The sequence below is a fragment of the Mesoplodon bidens genome (genome assembly GCF_964165515.1).
Source record: "Mesoplodon bidens genome assembly, chromosome: 5".
Lineage (NCBI taxonomy): Eukaryota > Metazoa > Chordata > Mammalia > Artiodactyla > Ziphiidae > Mesoplodon > Mesoplodon bidens.
The window spans coordinates 86,958,236-86,976,447 of record NC_138161.1 but is presented as its reverse complement, the minus strand read 5'-3'; the positions used below and the strand labels follow the sequence as shown (position 1 = coordinate 86,976,447).

The following is an 18,212-nucleotide window of genomic DNA, read 5'->3' as shown; positions in this document are numbered from 1 at the left end:
TGCTGAATATAAAGGGGTCTCAAAAGAAATTTATCTGAATTAAAGAAAATAACCATTTGTTGTAGTTTACATAGTTGTCTTTTTAAAATGCCAAACATATGTTAACTACTGCGACTGATGTTAACACCACAAAATATGGTTACCTAGCTTTTATTTGGGAAGAATATAAATGTCTTTAAATTTAGGTATAAGATTCACACAAAGAAGTCTTTAAATGACACTTTGTTAATGAGCAATGGTTAGTGCCAGTGTCATTCTTACCTGTCTGTGCATGGTCTGAGTGCATGGATGACTGGTCCATGGGCATCATTGGTTCCTACAAATCATTTCCAAAGATACAGTAACTTAGTGAATTCTTTTGAAACCCCAATACCTCTATAAATCCAGAAACAACATCATTTCGATGAGACACAGCATATTAAAATTTAAATTTGAAACTTAACTTAATAAGTGAGAATTACATTACTATACATAATTTATTTTAAATTTTATATGTGAAACCATACAACATTCCTATGAATGACGTAATGTTATCACATTTTACAGATCACAGAAAAAACACAAAACTAATTTCAGACTATCAATTAGAAATCAAATTAAACTCCTATATACTCTGATTTATTTCTCCTCTATACCACCTATTCTTCCTTTGAGCTCCACACACTCACTTTAACTCTTTGGCACTTTAAGTCTTAGTATAGAGTTACTTAGCTGATGTCCAGAAACAGACTTCAAGATGTCTATAAACTTCTTGAAATTATATGTAAAATTTTATGGGTTTCCCATTTTTCTGAAGATTCTCAAAGGGGTCAGTGACCCAAAAAAGGAAAAGAAATACCTCCAAGAAACTAACTGCCAGTAGCCTCAGGAACAATGCTAATTGAAACCAAAAGCTTACTTATTCATTAATTTTGGACCAAGGTTTAATGAATACCAGCAAGAAAGAATAAACTTGAGAAGCAGCATTAGTTATAAAGTTATACTTTTAAGCCTGCCTTAAAAATAAGCTCATGGGTTTTTCAATGTGTTTAGCACCATCCTAAAATATCAATAGAATCACTAACACTGCCCTCTTTCCGTCTACATTTAGGAACTCACACAAGTCACTCCATTGCCTAAGAATACTCAAGAATATCAACAGTAACCTGGATAAATTATGTTCACAATTTTTGGCCTTCTGCTGTTCCTTAAAACTGGCTTTTTACCTCCCTAACTATAAACCCATTTGTAAACTTACATGAACTGGCTAAATAATTCTACTACCAACAAGCCACCAGTAATAACCTACTTCCACAATGTCCAAAGAAGGTACTACGAATAAACATGGTATAATCATTCTAAAAGATAACTTAGAAAGATGAACCCAGATCTTTTTAAAAACACATATCCTTTAAACCAGTAATTCTACTTCTGAATCCTTAAGGAAATAATAAGATTTATTTACCAGGAAGTTCATTATGATATTCCTCATAGGAAAATTTAGAAAACAACTCAAATGTTCAATCATGGGGAACAGATTAAATAAATTATGGTATAAACACATAAAATACTTTGCTAAAAATGATGAAGATATAGATAGATATAGAAAGATGACCAAAATCTATTGTTCAGTGAGAAAAATGGGTTAGAAAATAGTACAAATATGACCTCACTTTTGTTAAAAAGTATGTAAAAGTACGAGACATAACCAAACATTGTATGCCTTCTGATGGATAAACACACTACCTTCTATGAAATAGTCTCAAAACAACCCACAAAAAAACAAAAACCAGAATCTAATCAAACCTCTACATTCAACTATAATATACAGAAAATAAAGAGGACAGGGGAACATTTTAAATATAACCATGGAGAAGCAAAGAGAAAAATTCTGAATCACTTTAAATGACAACACAGTTTCTTCTATAATTAAATTGTAAGGGAAAAAAGAGAGAGAGATGAAGAATCAGTAAATTTAAAAATATCTAAGACATATCAATCAACTATAAATATGGTCAATCAATTGCAAATATGAACTTCATTTAAATCCTGATTCATCACAATGAAAATTATGAAAACAAAATTATAACATTTATGTGACAACTGAAATTTTGAACATTGCCTGGATGGATATTTGATATAAGGAATTTATTTTTTAGCTACTTTTAAAAAACAGTCCTTATCTTTTAGAGGTACATACAGAAATACATCTGGAATTTGTTTCAAAACAATATAGGATGAGGGCAGGTTAAATGGGTGGGTATAGATGAAACGAGATTGGTCGTGAGGTAGTAACTGTTGGAGCTGGATGACTGGTATATGGAAGTTCATTATACTCTATAGAAAAATTTTAAATGTTTATGCATATAAATTTGCATACTTCTGGAAGAATATACACTAAATGACAATTACCTTTAGATGGTAGATTTCATGGGGGTTTTTGTTTAATTTTTCTTTATTCATTTTTATTCTCTATTTTTTCTATAATGAACTTGTTTTAATTTCATATTTAAAATAGAAAGTGAAAAATAAAAATTTTAAATGCAAAAACTCACCAGTAATCTCACACTTTACATAGCTAACATGAAGACTCTGACTCTTCTCACCTGATCTCTTCTCACCTCATCACCTGATGCTAGAATAATGCAAGCTATAAACTAAAGAGTTTAGCTTAAAGAAGAGAGAAATATCTTTTAAATGGTTCTCCTTACATTTTCCTAATTTAGACCAAATCATTTTGTAGCAGGTCAAACAAAGAAGTTAACCATATCCTACAAACAAATTTGTAATAACAATTCCAAAATTCACATGTTAACTGGACTCCTAAAGTATTCCTACCCACATTCTGTAACAACACTGTTGAGCTGTGTGATTCCTTAACACCCCCCTATTTTAGCCTTCTGTTCTAGCAGTGTTATCAAAAATGCTCTATAAAAAAAATTAGACAACAGTGTCTTACCGGTGGCAAAGAATGCCGCCCACATTCAATTGTTACAAGTTTGTGGCACTTCTTATGAACCAGGAGTTTGCAGTTGATGCACTTATATCCCTGACGTCCAAGCCCCCATATTCGGTCAGTGCAGATGGCACAATGAGCACGCTGGAGAAAGTAATTCAACAGTATTTTATTAACAAAAAAAAGGTCATAATCATTTCCCAACAGTTTGCTCACAAAATAGTGAAAGTAAGTGGCTTTCTTCTCTAACTCAATTCCCTTCATCATACATAACTTTTCCAAAGCTATGATGATCATGGGAAAATAAACAGAAAGGAGAGCTTGTTTTAAAGAGACTGAAATTTGCAACCATGTTGTTTCCTAAGTCCACGAATTTTCAGTCTTCACCTAATTAAGTTCAGAGTAACGACAATAGGAAAAGTGAATTAAACTTGAAAAACACATGGCAGAAAAAGCTGTGCAAGGACTCCCAAGCAAACATAAACCTATCAGTCTGTTCAGAGGTCAAACCGAAGCCCTGCTCTCTTTTTTTTAAATTAATTTTTATTAAGGAGTATAGTTGCTTTACAAAGTTGTGTTAGTTTCTACTGTACAGCAAAATGAATCAGCTATGCATATACATATATCCCCTCTTTTTTGGATTTCCTTCCCATTTAGGTCATCACTGCTCTCTTAAAGAGCAACACCTAAAGTGACTTCTCACTTCAAAGCTTTTTAAATATCAGTGCTACTGGGAACAGGAATTTGGGAACCTCGGGTGGTGGCTTCTATTACATTAATGAATTGAGAACACAGCACGAGTTCTAGAATGGAAATGGATAAGTTATCAACAGTAGTTAAAAACATGGACTTCTGGAGACAGACTGATCTCCAACCTTAGCTTTGCCACTTACTAGCCGTGTCATCTTGGGCAAGTTATCTAACCATCCTGCACCTCAGTTTCTTCATCTATAAAATGGAAATACGTAGTACCTCTCTCACAAGGTTGTTGCAGGGATTAAATGAGTCACTATATGGCAAGCATTCAGAAAAGTGCCTGGTACATACTGAAAGCTAGATAAATGTCTTCTGCAATTATCATTTTCTAAAACAGGGAAAACTAAAAAAAATTTACAACAGTAAATGGTTTGCAAAATAAACCTTGCTTATTTTCTGGCTGTCTTGAATTATATTTAAAAAAATCCAACTTTCTTACAGCTAGGGTAACCATATAACTAATCATCCAAGCTGGAACATTTTTATGAGTCAAGGAGATGCTATTAAAAATTACCTCAAGATAACAGATGTACTAACCCAGGCAAACTGGGAATTTTAGGTCACCCTACTTACTCCTTTAGAAAGGAATAACAGTAGAGAGGAAAAACCCGGATTTCTCAAATTATCAATATTCAGCAGACTAAGGTTTACCCTGTTGAAACGCTTGGCTTGAAAAGTGTGGCCATTTGCACAATAAAGCTTTCTCCAGCGGCGTGCACCTCGGCGGTAGATGGATTCTGAAGAGAGATTAAAAGTTAAAAAAAAGAAAGGAAGAAAAAAAAAGAGCAACTGTGAATATAAAGTCATTTTATAATTGTCTGTGATTTTTTTCATGATATTTCATTGCAGGAAAAAAATATATATTGATAAAAATCTGAAAGTGAAAAAATAAAAGTCATCAAGAGACTAGGCTTTTCTGTTTTTTAATTGTCCCCTAACTTTTAATTTTGAAAAAATTTTAAGCCCACAGAAAAGTTGAAAGAATAGAACAATAAACATCTCCATCCTTCACCTACATTTATCTATTACTATAATTCTGCCACATTTGCTTTCTTCTCTATTTACACATACACTTTTTTTTCTGAATCATTTAAAAATAAATTGCAGACACCATAACACTTCATCGTTAAATACCTAAGTATCCGTTGCCTGAGATTAAGGACACTCCCCCTAATTCTATTTAACCATAATACCATCATTGTGTCTTAGAAAATTAACATGAATTAAATATCACCTAATATACACTTCATCTGCTAATTTCCCTATTTGCTTGAAAAGTGTCTTTCATAGTTTTCTTTTTCTCTCCAGGATCCAATCAAGATTCAGGCACTGAATTTCATTACTATACCTTTTTTGTCTCTTTAATGTATGCTAAAACATTCACTCTATCTTATTTGTTGTTGTTTGCTTTTCATGATGTTGAAAGAGTCTAGGCAGATGTCTTATATCGTGACCTACATTCTGGATTTGTCTGTTTCCTCATTAGACTCAAATCTATTATGGATTTGTAACACACTTCCCAGATAAAAAAAAGGATTCCCAGATAAAAAGTATTAAATACTTTTGGCAAAAATAATACACAGGTGATGTATATTTCTTACTGCATCTCATCAAGAAATATACAAATGTGAGATTGTTGACTCCCACTACATGTTCAGTCACTCTGTTAAAGTGGTTAGTTTTCTTCTTTGTAAAGGTACATTTTTGTAAATACCGTATAAGGGACATTTTGTAACCACAAGAATATTCTCTTCGTAACAACCTTTTATGCAATGGTTTTTATATTTTTTAATAGCTTTAACTATTCTAAATACATTCCCTAAACAAAGAGGTTCCATGAGATCAAACCAAGTCCACCGGTGTAATTTTGGGTAAGTCAATCACTATTACATATATTGTCTATTAGTCATCCCACAGTAATAATAATCACTGTGGAAATTCCATTAGGTTTCTAAACTCATTTTATTTTTTTGGCTGCATCGCGTGGCTTGCGGGATCTTAGTTCCCGACCGGGGATCAAACCCATGCCCCCTGCAGTGGAAGCGCGGAGTCCTAACCACTGGACCACCAGCGAATTCCCTCAAAACTCATTTTAAAGCAAATGTAGCACTGGGTCTACTATTTAAAATTAAGATAGAAAGAAATGGGTGAAATACTCTGAATTAGAAATCCTGAGACAGCATAATACAGAACCTGAAATATATATGCTTTAATTTTTAATTATTTATTCTGTTAGGAGTAACCAAAGTAGAAAGTTTGTTAATATCTTAACCTAAAAGAACATCTTATTTCAGAAACTTTCATGAACCACAACCTGATATATCTTAAATTTAAACATGTTAATGTTGCCTAGGAATTAAAAGAGCCAAGAGATCACTTTAATGGTTATCAATTTTCCTCCATGCTCTAGTTTAGTAATATTAATTATACTGGAGAGGAGTGTATAAAAATCCCCACCAGCAAATTTTAAAGTGGGAAAGTGAGCAAGAAATACAGTGAAAAGGTAGGAAAAGACATTTTATCTGGCAAGTGTGCTACAGACCCATAATAGATTTGCAGATGGGACTCTGCAACCAAGATTTGCTATAATGGCAAGTCTTCCAAAACTCTGGCCTGGACAAAGGAGAGCTGCTTCTCCAACACCTCTGTGAAGGCAGCCCACACTGGCTGTAATCCATCTGCCACTGGAAACCCAATGAAATACTCCTAGCTGAATCCAAACTTAAATTTTTCACTACTGCTTCAGAGGCCTACCTACTCCTTATATTTCCCCACCTTCCTATAAAGTACATAGCCCTCATTCAACACTATATACAAACACCCAGTTCTTTAATTTTTCCTTTTCACCAAGTTGCACGAAGAGTTACAGAATTAAAAGTTTAGAGCTATTTCACTTAATGCAAAGCAAAACATTTACTACTATTCCTTCTAAAGTCATGGATATGTACAGAAACCAAAAATAAAAATGAGTTGCCTAATGTCTACAACCTATAAATTATACCATACATTAAATTCAAATTTGGTATATATATGGTAATATCAAATATATATATACATATACACATATGTATATATATATGAATATATACATATAAACATATTCAAATTCCATCAGACCAAATAGTTGCCTCTTTCAATTCATCTCATTAATGCTAACCACTAGCTTAGATATTCAAAAGAAAGTTTCATAACAATTCTTAAGGATGCATGCTAAAGTATTTAGAGGTAAAGTGTCGTATCAGCTTACTCTCAAAGGGTACACACAAAAAAATAAAAATAAAACAAGTGTTTGTTATGTAAATACACCTATGCATGTGTGTGCACAGATACAGAGATAAAGCAAACATAGAAAATGTTAATAATTGGTGAATCTTGGTAAAGATATATGGGTATCTTTGTTTTCAATGTTTCTGTGTTTTTTCAACTTCTCCATAGGTTTGAAATTTTCCAAAATTAAAAAACAGGAAATGGGGACATCTCTGGTGGCGCAGTGGTTAAGAATCCGTCTGCCAACGCAGGGGACACGGGTTCGATCCCTGGTCCGGGAAGATCCCACATGCCCCGGAGCAACTAAGCCCGTGCACCACAACTACTGAGCCTGTGCTGTAGAGCCCGTGAGCCACAACTACTGAGTCCACGTGCCACAACTACTGAAGCCCATGCACCTAGAGCCCATGTTCTGCAACAAGAGAAGCCACCGCAATGAGAAGCCCATGCACCACAACGAAGAGTAGCCCCTGCTCGCTGCAACTAGAGAAAAGCCTGAGCGCAGCAACAAAGACCCAACGCAGCCAAAAATAAACTAATTAATTAAAAAAAAAAACAGGAAAGGACTTAAAATCAACTTAATTTTCCTTTCAAATGCACAATAGACATTTATGTCAGTAAGTTGTAATTAAAAACTGCCTCATTTGGGGACTTTCCTGGTGGCGCAGTGGTTAAGACTGCATTCCCGATGCAGGGGGCTCAGGTTCAATCCCTGGTCAGGGAACCAGATACCACATGCATGCTGCAACTAAGAGTTTGCAGGCCACAACTAAGTAGCTGGTGAGATGCAACTAAGGAGCCTGCCTGTCGCAACTAAGACCCAGCACAACCAAATAAATAAATATGTTTTCTTTAATTAAAAAAAATAAAAACTGCCTCATTTCGATTTGGGAGAAGTAGAGACTTTAGACAGTTTACTAATATACTCTAAATTAGACTGAAGAATGGAAAAGAAATCAAATGAATTAAAAGTTCTATTTCTGATTTCTCTCGTGCCACTGTATCATAAATAACTCTATTCAAAGGTATGAAGTATACAAACACTCACTATCTTCTCCTGGACAAGGCATTCCAGGACGTTCTGGTACACAAGGGAATACTGAAAAACAACAAACTAAAATTAATACAGCATATTTAAAACATACAAATTACACAGAATTTTAAATTCAAATATCACATAAATTTATCTAAATTTAAACCTGACCCTCTCTTGACACAAGATACTTAACACATGGTCAGTACTATTTTTGGAAGGGACCCATTTTACCAAGGCTATAATAAAAGAAATTCTTACGCAAGTGAACATCCATAAACAATGCATTAGAAGCTCAAATTACTCATTCCAATCCCTATTACATCACGAATTGATTTTTTTTTTTGGTCATTGGAGAAATCATTAACTACTTCCTTAAATCCTCATTGTAGTGACAAATTTGCTAGGATGAAAATTAAAATTACAAAGTGTATACAAATATAAACATAAGCCACTGCAGTTTTTTAAAGATGTATACTAAACTTAGGAATAAATTAACATTAAAAACAGTACCCATGGGCCTCCCTGGTGGCGCAGTGGTTGAGAGTCCGCCTGCCGATGCAGGGGATACGGGTTCGTGCCCCGGTCTGGGAGGATCCCATATGCCGCGGAGCGGCTGGGCCCGTGAGCCATGGCCGCTGGGCCTGCGCATCCGGAGCCTGTGCTCCGCAACGGGAGAGGCCACAACAGTGAGAGGCCCGCATACCGCAAAAAGAAAAAAAAAAAAAAAAAAAAAAAAAAAAAAAAAAAAACAGTACCCAAATCCAAAAATATAAGTTTTGTCTTAGGAGCTATAGATTTATAAAAATGCTAATTTAAAACATTTTTATAAAGAGATAGAATATAATGAAATCATACATTTATAAACATCTAGTCAACTCTTTGTAGTCTGTGATGTACAAAAAAGGACATGGTTTTGAGCACAGAGTATGGGAAACACAGTTCCTGGAATATTTTTAAAAGTTGAAATATAAGCTAAGTTCTGAAAACAGATCTCTGATATAGCATAAAAAGCAATAAAGCTTAAAACAAATAATTTCTTTAAACATTCTCTGTAGTTTTATTCTAGACAGAGATGACCAAAGGAAGACTTCTAACATTCTTCCAGGATCTCAACAAATTAGAGTATGAATCCCATGGGAGCCACTATGTCAAATTCTGAAGGGAGACAAAAATCAAACTATTTTTTAAAAAAAATCACACTGTAAAGGAAAATACAAAGGAATAATAACACGGTATTGAAATAAGTCATTATATTGAGGGGAGATTTATATTTGTTTCAAGTTGTAAAGAGTTCCCTAGGTCTAGTCTCCTAAGGCTCCCAAAAATGTTATATGAAATACTGCCAATGTATTGCAATTATATTAAGCATATTAAGTGGATTCTACATGACCTAAAAAATTTGAGGGGTAGCATGGCAGAATGAAAAGAACACAGATTTGGAAAGAGAATACCTAGATTTACAACCCAGGTTTACAATGTACCAGTTACATGATGGCTGAGTTTAGGTCTCTCCTTCTATACAACTACCCACCTCTCAGGCTTACTGATCTTTAACACACTAATGTCTATGATTACTACATAAATAGTTTCACAGTTAACCCTTAAACAAAAGAAAGGACATTTAAGATATCTTACCTTTGGAAACCGTCATTTGCATACATTACAAAACTGCAAGGGGATGACTTAGGTTCTACTGGGCTCTCAATTCTTAAATTCTATGCTAAAACTTTGCTGTAAAACACTGAGATGATCACAGTTTAATACCCAAGAAGGTATACACAAATAAGAAATTTCCTAAGATTATAAGAAGCTGATCGATTTTGTCTTCTCTAGCATTTGAGATACTACTGAACAAGGACAATTACATAGAAATGAGGGATACAGATTAAGAAAATGACATCAGGACCATGTTTTTAAATGGTTAAGGATACAGGGTTATGTTTTTAAAGAAGTATAGTTCTAGAAGAGTAGGAAATGACTACTCATTTACCATGAATCAAGAGTTCAGAATCCTTGTTTAGCTCATAGAGCCTAAAGGCTTCTTCTAACTCCAACTGAGACGATACTGTACATGGGTCTCCTAAAAAATATAAAAAGGAAAAGTAAAGCTCACTTTTAAAATCCTCTATATATGACCAGTAAACAACTTCTACTACATAAAATCTTGAGGAAGAACAAATTCATACTTACAGAGAAATATTTGACAAGGACTAAACTTGAGATATTTATTCAGACAATTCTATTCTCTGAAGTAGGTAACATAACTTCCACTCCTATTTCTACAAAATATTACATGAGGTTCACAGATACCAAACTTTAAATGTATAAAACCATTTAATTCTTGATGATGTTTACATTCAAAATATAGCAAACAGAATCTACCCTGACCACATTTTAGATTGTCAGTGCAAAAAAAGTTATAACAAAGTTATCCACTGACTATGTGTCTGGGTTTCTTTTTCTTTCTTTCTTTTTTTGATTGTCACTGCAACATGATTAACAGCCAGGGGTAAGTTTTCTGTTACCCGTTTCTTCAAAAGAGGAAGTGAAAATGGTTTCATCGCCACAATATGATCAGAGGAGGTCTCTATTTAATCATTTTGTCAAATTTTTCCTTCACCGGAGAGCCTGCTCAAGAGGCTCAGAGAAAACAAGCATAGCTACTAAAGTACTCTGGACTAAAGAGCAGTCCTACTTGATTGCTTTTAAGTGTAAATGCCTAGTTTAGTAAACTTACACACAGAGAGGACAAGGAAGAAACACCTCCCTTAGTCAACCAGCCAGTGAACTGAGTCATCCCTGGAAATCAATGAGATGGCACGCCCCCCTGTATGGTGGCATTCCTCAATGAAAAAGTCATTTTGAACTTAGTTGGGCCTCAGCTGGGTCCTCAACGCTGCCATTCTTTTGCTCATTCTTGTGGTTACTGGTTACACCAAGAGATGCCATCAACCCTGTCCAAACTTCAGTCGCTCTCAGCAGGGAACTCAGTCTACTACTTCAGAGAGAAAAGTGAGGTCATTTCCTTTCCTGTTGACTCAAAGAAATGAGTGCCTCCGTTCCTTTCTCCAACTTGGCCACTGAGTCCCTCCTTTCGTTTATCTTCTCTGGGCGTTATTCCACTAGTCCTCCCCAGTTCCATCTTCATTTTTTCTTTCTTTCCACTAGCTCTTCTCAGGCAAAGGCATGTTTGAGTCTCCCTCTCAAAAACCTCTCTCCTGCCCAGGGTACCATTCATTCTGTAGCCACAAATCTCAAGAGTAAACTACAGACTGAAACAAGGGGGTGAGCGAGAAGAAACAGAAGAAAAAGGGACAGGGCCTTTGAATTTTGAATTCATACTTTTCTTCTGTATTTTTTAAATCATAGATTTATAATCTTTGAGACTTATTAGAAATAGCTTTTCTTCCTATCAAGAGTGAACCCACCCTGCTTTCTCCATGTTCCTATCTTCCAAGCATTTCTCAAAATTTTGCTATCAGGTTTTAGTCCAAACACTACTAAAACTGCTGTATCTAGCGTCATGGAAGCAGCTGCTGAAATCAATGGCATGTTTTGTCTTTACTCTGGTTGACCTCGCTATACCATCGAACAAAGTTATCCACTGACTATTTACAGAAATTTTGTGTCTGGGTTTCTAAACACCATTCTCCTGGTCTACCAACTCTTTTTTTTAAAGGTCTACCAACTCTTTTTTTTTTCATTTAATTTATTTTTGGCTGCGTTGGGTCTTCAGTTCTGCGCAGGCTTTCTCTAGTTGCGGTGAGCGGGGGCTACTCTTCGTTGTGGTGTGTGGGCTTCTCCTTGCAGTGGCTTCTCTTGTTGCGGAGCACGGGCTCTAGGCACACAGGCTTCAGTAGTCGTGGAGCGCGGGCTCAGTAGTTATGGCACGGGGGCACTAGAGTGTAGGCTCAGTAGTTGTGGAGCACAGGCTTAGTTGCTCTGTGGCATGTGGGATCTCCTGGACCAGGGATCGAACTTGTGTCCCCTGCATTAGCAGGCGGAAGCTTATCCACTGTGCCGCCAGGGAAGTCCCCAACTCTTCTTTTTTTTTTAAATTTATTTATTTATTTATTTTTGGCTGTGTTGGGTCTTCGTTTCTGTGCGAGGGCTTTCTCTAGTTGTGGCAAGCGGGGGCCACTCTTCATCGCGGTGCGCGGGCCTCTCACTGTTGCGGCCTCTCTTGTTGAGGAGCACAGGCTCCAGACGCGCAGGCTCAGTAGTTGTGGCTCACGGGCCTAGTTGCTCCGTGGCATGTGGGATCTTCCCAGACCAGGGCTCGAACCCGTGTCCCCTGCATTAGCAGGCAGATTCTCAACCACTGCGCCACCAGGGTAGCCCCCCAACTCTTCTTTTAACTTTTTATTTTGGAAATTTTCAAACATATTACAAAATCCTGTTTCACCTGTGGACTCACTCACTTATCCTCCTCCACCATGTCATTCTGAGCAAATCCCTATAACACTAGATTAAAATTCCTTAATATAATCATAATACCATTATAAACCTATATAAACTAACAAAAATTCACTATAAAATATCCAAACATAACCATATACAAAAGAATAAAGTTGAACCTTTATCTTATATAATAAATAAAAATTAAATCAAAATGGATCAAAGACCTAAACACAAGAGCTAAAACTACAAAACTCTTGGGGGAAAACACAGGGAGAAAGCTTCACGACACTGGGTTTGGCAACAATTTCTTGGATGTGACACCAAAAGCACAAGAAAAAAAATAATACACTGGTCCACAACAAAATTTAAAACTTTTGTGTGTAAAAGGACACTATCAGCACAGTGAAAAGACAACCTATTGGAGGAAATATTTGCAAATGATACATCTGATAAGGGATTAACACTCAAAATATGTAAAGAACTCCTACAACTCTACAACGACAAAAATAAATAAATGAGCAAAGGATATTTCTCCAAAGAAGATATACAAATAGCCAATAAGCACATGAAAAGAGGTTCAACATCACTAATCATTAGGAAAATGCAAATCAATGAGATACCACTTCAAACCCATAAGGTTTTGTAAAACGCACACAAACACTCACAGACAATAACAAGTGTTGGCAAGGATATGGAGAAACTGGAACCCTTGTGCACTGATGGTGGGAATGTACAATGATGCAGCAACCTCAAAAAATAAAACATATAATTACCATATTATCCAGCAATTCCACTTCTGGGTATACTTCCAAAGAACTAAAAGCAGAGACTCCAACAGATATTTGTACACCCATGTTCATAGCAGCACTATTCACAACAGCCAAAATGTAGAAGCAACCCAAGTGTCCAACAACAGATGAATGGATAAACAAAACATGGTATATACAGTTGGTCTTCCATATCTATAAGTTCTGAATCTGTGGATTCAATCAACCTCAGATCAAAAATATTTGAAAAAAAAATTCCAGAAAGTTCAAAAAAACTAAAACTAGAATTTGCCATGAACTGGCAACTATTTGCATAGCATTTACAATGTATTAGGTATTATAGGTAATCTATAGATGATTTAAAGGATATGGAAGAATGTACGTAGGTTACATGCAAATACTACACCATTTTATTTAAGGGATTTGAGCATAACCAGATTTTGGTATCCCTGGGAGGCTCTAGAACCAATCTCCTGTGGACACCAAGGGATGACTGTACACACAAAAGAAGTATTATTTAGTCTTAAAAAGGAAGTTGTATATAAACAGCTCATACAACTCAATATCAAAAAAACAAATAACCCAATCAAAAAATGGGCAGAAGGGACTTCCCTGGTGGCACAGTATTAAGAATCTGCCTGCCAATGCAGGGGACACAGGTTTGAGCCCTGGTCTGGGAAGATCCCACATGCTGCAGAGCAACTAAGCCTGTGAGCCACAACTACTGAGCCTGCTCTCTAGACCCCACGGGCCACAACTACTGAGCCCATGTGCCACACCTACTGAAGCCCACGCGCATAGAGCTCACACTCCACAACAAGAGAAGCCACCCCAATGAGAAGACCGTGCACCACAGAGAGTAGGCTCCACTCGCTGCAACTAGAGAAAGCCCACATGCAGCAATGAAGACCCAACGCAGCCAAAAATAAATAAATAAATAAATTTATATATTTAAAAAAAGTGGGCAGAAGACCTAAACAGATGTTTCTCCAAAGAAGACATACTGTTGGCCAACAGGCAAATGAAAAGACACTCAGCATTGCTAATTATCAGGGAAGTGCAAATCAAAACTACAATGAGGTATCACCTCACACCAGTCAAAATGGCCATGATCAAAAAGTCTACAAACAATAAATGTTGGAAAGGGTGTGGAGAAAGGGGAGCCCTCCTACACTGTTGGTAGGAATGTAAATTGGTGCAGCCACTATGGAAAACAGTATGGAGGTTCCTCAAAAAACTAAAAATAGAGTCATCATATGATCTAGCAATCCCACTCTTGGGCATATATCTAGAAAAGATGAAAATTCTAATTAAAAAAGATGTATGCACCCTAGTGCTCACTTCAGCACTATTCACAACACCCAAGATATGGAAGCAACCTATGTGTCCATCGACAGAAGAATGGATAAAGAAGATGTGGTATACGTATATACAAAGGAATATTACTCAGCCATAAAAAAGAATGAAATAACGTCATTTGCAGCAACATAGATGGACGTAGAGGTTATCACACTAAGTGAAGTCAGACAGAGAAAGACAAATATATGATATCACTTATTTATGGAATCTAAAAAAATGATACAAATGAACTTATTTACAAAACAGAGATAGACTCACAGACATAGAAAATCTTACGGGGCTTTCCTGGTGGCGCAGTGGTTAAGAATCCACCTGCCAATGCAGGGGACACAGGTTCGACCCCTGGTCCGGGAGGATGCCACATGCCGCAGAGCAACCAAGCCCGTGCGCCACAACTACTGAAGCCCGCATGCCTGGAGCCCATGTTCTGCAACGAGAAGCCACCAAAATGAGAAGCCCCCACACGGCAATGATGAGCTGCCCCCGCTCACCGCCACTAAGGAAAGCGCGGGTGGCAATGAACACACAAGGAAGCCAAAAAAAAAAAAAAAAAATCTTATGGTTACCAAAGGGGAAGGGATGGGTGAGGGATACATTAGGAGTTTGGGATTAACAGATACACACTAGTATGTATAAAATAGAAAAAAAAAAGAGGAAGCAAATTTTGACACATGCTACAACATGAATGAACCTTGAAGACACTATGGTAACTGAAACAAGTCAGTTACTAAAGGACAAATATTGTATGATTCTACTTCAGTAAGGTACCTAGAGTAGTAAAATTCACAGAAACAAGGTAGAATGGTGGTTGCCACTTGCTGGGGGAGAGAGGAGAATGAAGATTTATTGCGTAAAGAGTAACTTTATAGGGTAAAATTAATGGGTAAAGAGTTTCAGTTTGGGAAGATGAGAAAGTTCTGCAGATGGATGGTGGTGATGGTTGGACTGGCTCTATCACTATATTAACTAAGAAAAAGCCACAGAGTGGTGCTGTGCCAGTTCTAGGCTTCCACCTTATAAACATCTGGCATCTTTTGCTCTTTGTGCTTTTGGGAGCCCTAAGTCACCACGTAAGAAGTTCAGCTGCCTCTGAGAGTAGAAGCCCTGAGACTACACAGAGAGAGAAAGAGAACCTACTATGCTAGCATCCCAGGTGAGCCTCCACGTGACTCCAGACCCGGCTGCCATCCAATTGCTACTGCATGAGAGACCTCAAGTGAGACCAGCAGAGCCAATCAACTCACAGAAGTATAAAAAGACTATAAAATAAAAGGGTGGGTTTCTTTAAAACCACTAGGCTTTGAGGTGATTTGTTACATTACAAACACCTTCCTGCCACCTTTCAAGGTGAATCTTGAAATTCTGTGTATCTTACAAGACCTAGGACAAATGCAACCTCTTCTGAAACATTACCCCCTCTTCTGAGGGGGTAATGTTTCACATTTTTAAAAAAATGCTAGATATAATCTACTCATTTTTAATAACAGCTTTATTGAGATACAATTCACACAGCATTCAATTTACCCATTTGAAGTGTACAGTTCAGTGGTCGTTAGTGTATTCACAGAGCTGTGCAACCACCACCATAATCAATTTTAGAACACTTTCATAACCCCTCCTCAAAAAAAACCCTTCCGGGCCTCCCTGGTGGCGCAGTGGTTGAGAGTCCGCCTGCCGATGCAGGGGATACGGGTTCGTGCCCCGGTCTGGGAGGATCCCATATGCCGCGGAGCGGCTGGGCCCGTGAGCCATGGCCGCTGGGCCTGCGCATCCGGAGCCTGTGCTCCGCAACGGGAGAGGCCACAACAGTGAGAGGCCCGCATACCGCAAAAAGAAAAAAAAAAAAAAAAAAAACCCTTCCAATTAGCAGTCACTCCCCATTTCCCCCCAACCTCTCCTTCCACTGTCAGACCTAGGCAACCACTGATTATTTTCAGCCTCTATAGATTTGCCTTATCTGGACATTTCATATAAATGGAATCACACAATATGTGGTCTTTTATGTCTAGATTTTTTTTGCTTCGAGTGTTTTCAAGGTTCATCTAAGTTGTAGCATGTATCAGTACTTCAGTCCTTATTTATTAGTGAATAATATAGTAAATATTCTTGAACTGAAATATTTGCTTGAATAATTTCTCATGATAATTTCCTAGAAATAGAAATGATTGGCTCAAAGTGTGCCCATTTAAAATTCTGACAATTATTTCAAAATTTGGAATGACAGTAACTCCAAAAAGGTTATGACATATACACTCAACCAACAGTGTGTTTTTCCTAACCCTTACAGGTAATGATTAAATTTTAACTATTTTCTAATCTGATAGATGAAAACTGATGTCTTATTTTAAAATCTTTGTTTCTTTAATTATTAGTGGTCCTTGAGCTTTTTTGTCATTTATGAATTAGCTATTTGCACCTTTTTCAGTAGATACTTCATCTATTTCTTTTTGACTTATATTAGAGATAAGCAATCCTTTGTAAATGTTGCAAATATTTTTTCTCAGTTGTTATTACTTCTATATCTGTGATTATGATGTTTTTCAATATAAAGAATTAGGAAAAGTCTTCCGTCTTTACATTTCCTTTTTCAGAATTTTCCCAGTTATTCTTTTTTAAAATTTTATTTATTTATTTATTTATTTTTGGCTGCATTGGGTCTTCGTTGCTGTGCAGGCTTTCTCTAGTTGCGGCGAGCGGGGGCTACTCTTCGTTGTGGTGTGCGGGCTTCTCATTGCGGTGGCTTCTCTTGTTGCAGAGCACGGGCTCTAGGCGTGCAGGCTTCAGTAGTTGTGGTACGCAGGCTCAGTAGTTGTGGGTTGCAGGCTGTACAGCACAGGCTCAGTAGTTGTGGCAGATGGCTTAGTTGCTCTGCGACATGTGGGATCTTCCCGGACCAGGGACTGAACCCGAGTCCCCTGCATTCGTAGGCGGACTCTTTAACCACTGCACCACCAGGGAAGTCCTCACATTTACTCTTGAGCATTTATTTTTCCAGATGAAATTGCCAGTTTTTAAAAAATCCTATTAGAATTTTTTGGGGGAACTGTGCTCTTTACAGATTGATCTATAGGGAGTTTACTTTTTATATGTTCCTTCTCCCTAACCCATTATTCAGGTTTTATTTATCGCACCCAATTGTTTTTTTGTTTTTTTAACATCTTTATTGGATTATAATTGCTTTACAACATTGTGTTAGTTTCTGCTGTACAACAAAGTGAATCAGCTATATGTACACTTATGGGTTTTTTTTTAAGTTTTCTTTATATGGTTTCTATGCATTTCTTTAAAGTTTCTTCCTAGATTCAAAAAAAATTTATGTTATTACATGGATGAAATCTTTTCTTCCAATATACTTTCTGACTGAGTATTACATTTATAAAGGAAAGCTATTTGTTCTCTCATATACTAACTTTATATTTGCCTTAGTGTTGTTGATATCTTAAGAGACTAGTTGAAAAATAGGTCAATATGATTCAACCAGATTGCAGAGCCCATGCATCCTGGATCTCATGCGCCACAACTAGAGAGAGAAAACCTGCATGCCACAACTAGAGAAGCCCACACACCACAATGAAGAGCCTGTGCACTGCAAGGGAAGATCCAGCATGCCGCAACTAAGACCTGACGCAGCCAAAAATAAATAATAAATAAATCTTCAAGAAAAAAAAAGTCTGCATACCACAACTAAAGA

General features: G+C 36.8%; 1 protein-coding gene across 2 annotated transcripts in view; it reads right to left on the bottom strand.

The window, feature by feature from the left end:
* PRKCI (protein kinase C iota) overlaps positions 1-18,212 on the bottom strand; it is an 87,500-nt gene that overhangs the window by 33,070 nt on the left and 36,218 nt on the right. Inside the window, exons 1-6 of one of the 2 annotated variants that reach the window (XM_081234550.1) lie at positions 10,732-10,750; positions 9,985-10,074; positions 8,007-8,057; positions 4,343-4,428; positions 2,939-3,079; positions 262-316 (exon numbers count right to left, since the gene is read on the bottom strand). In XM_081234550.1, the coding sequence (XP_081090676.1) occupies positions 262-316; positions 2,939-3,079; positions 4,343-4,428; positions 8,007-8,028 (304 nt within the window). In that variant the 5' untranslated portion in view covers positions 8,029-8,057; positions 9,985-10,074; positions 10,732-10,750. Of the gene's footprint in view, positions 1-261; positions 317-2,938; positions 3,080-4,342; positions 4,429-8,006; positions 8,058-9,984; positions 10,075-10,731; positions 10,751-18,212 lie in introns of those variants that run through there. The other variant, XM_081234549.1, reaches the window with a different exon arrangement.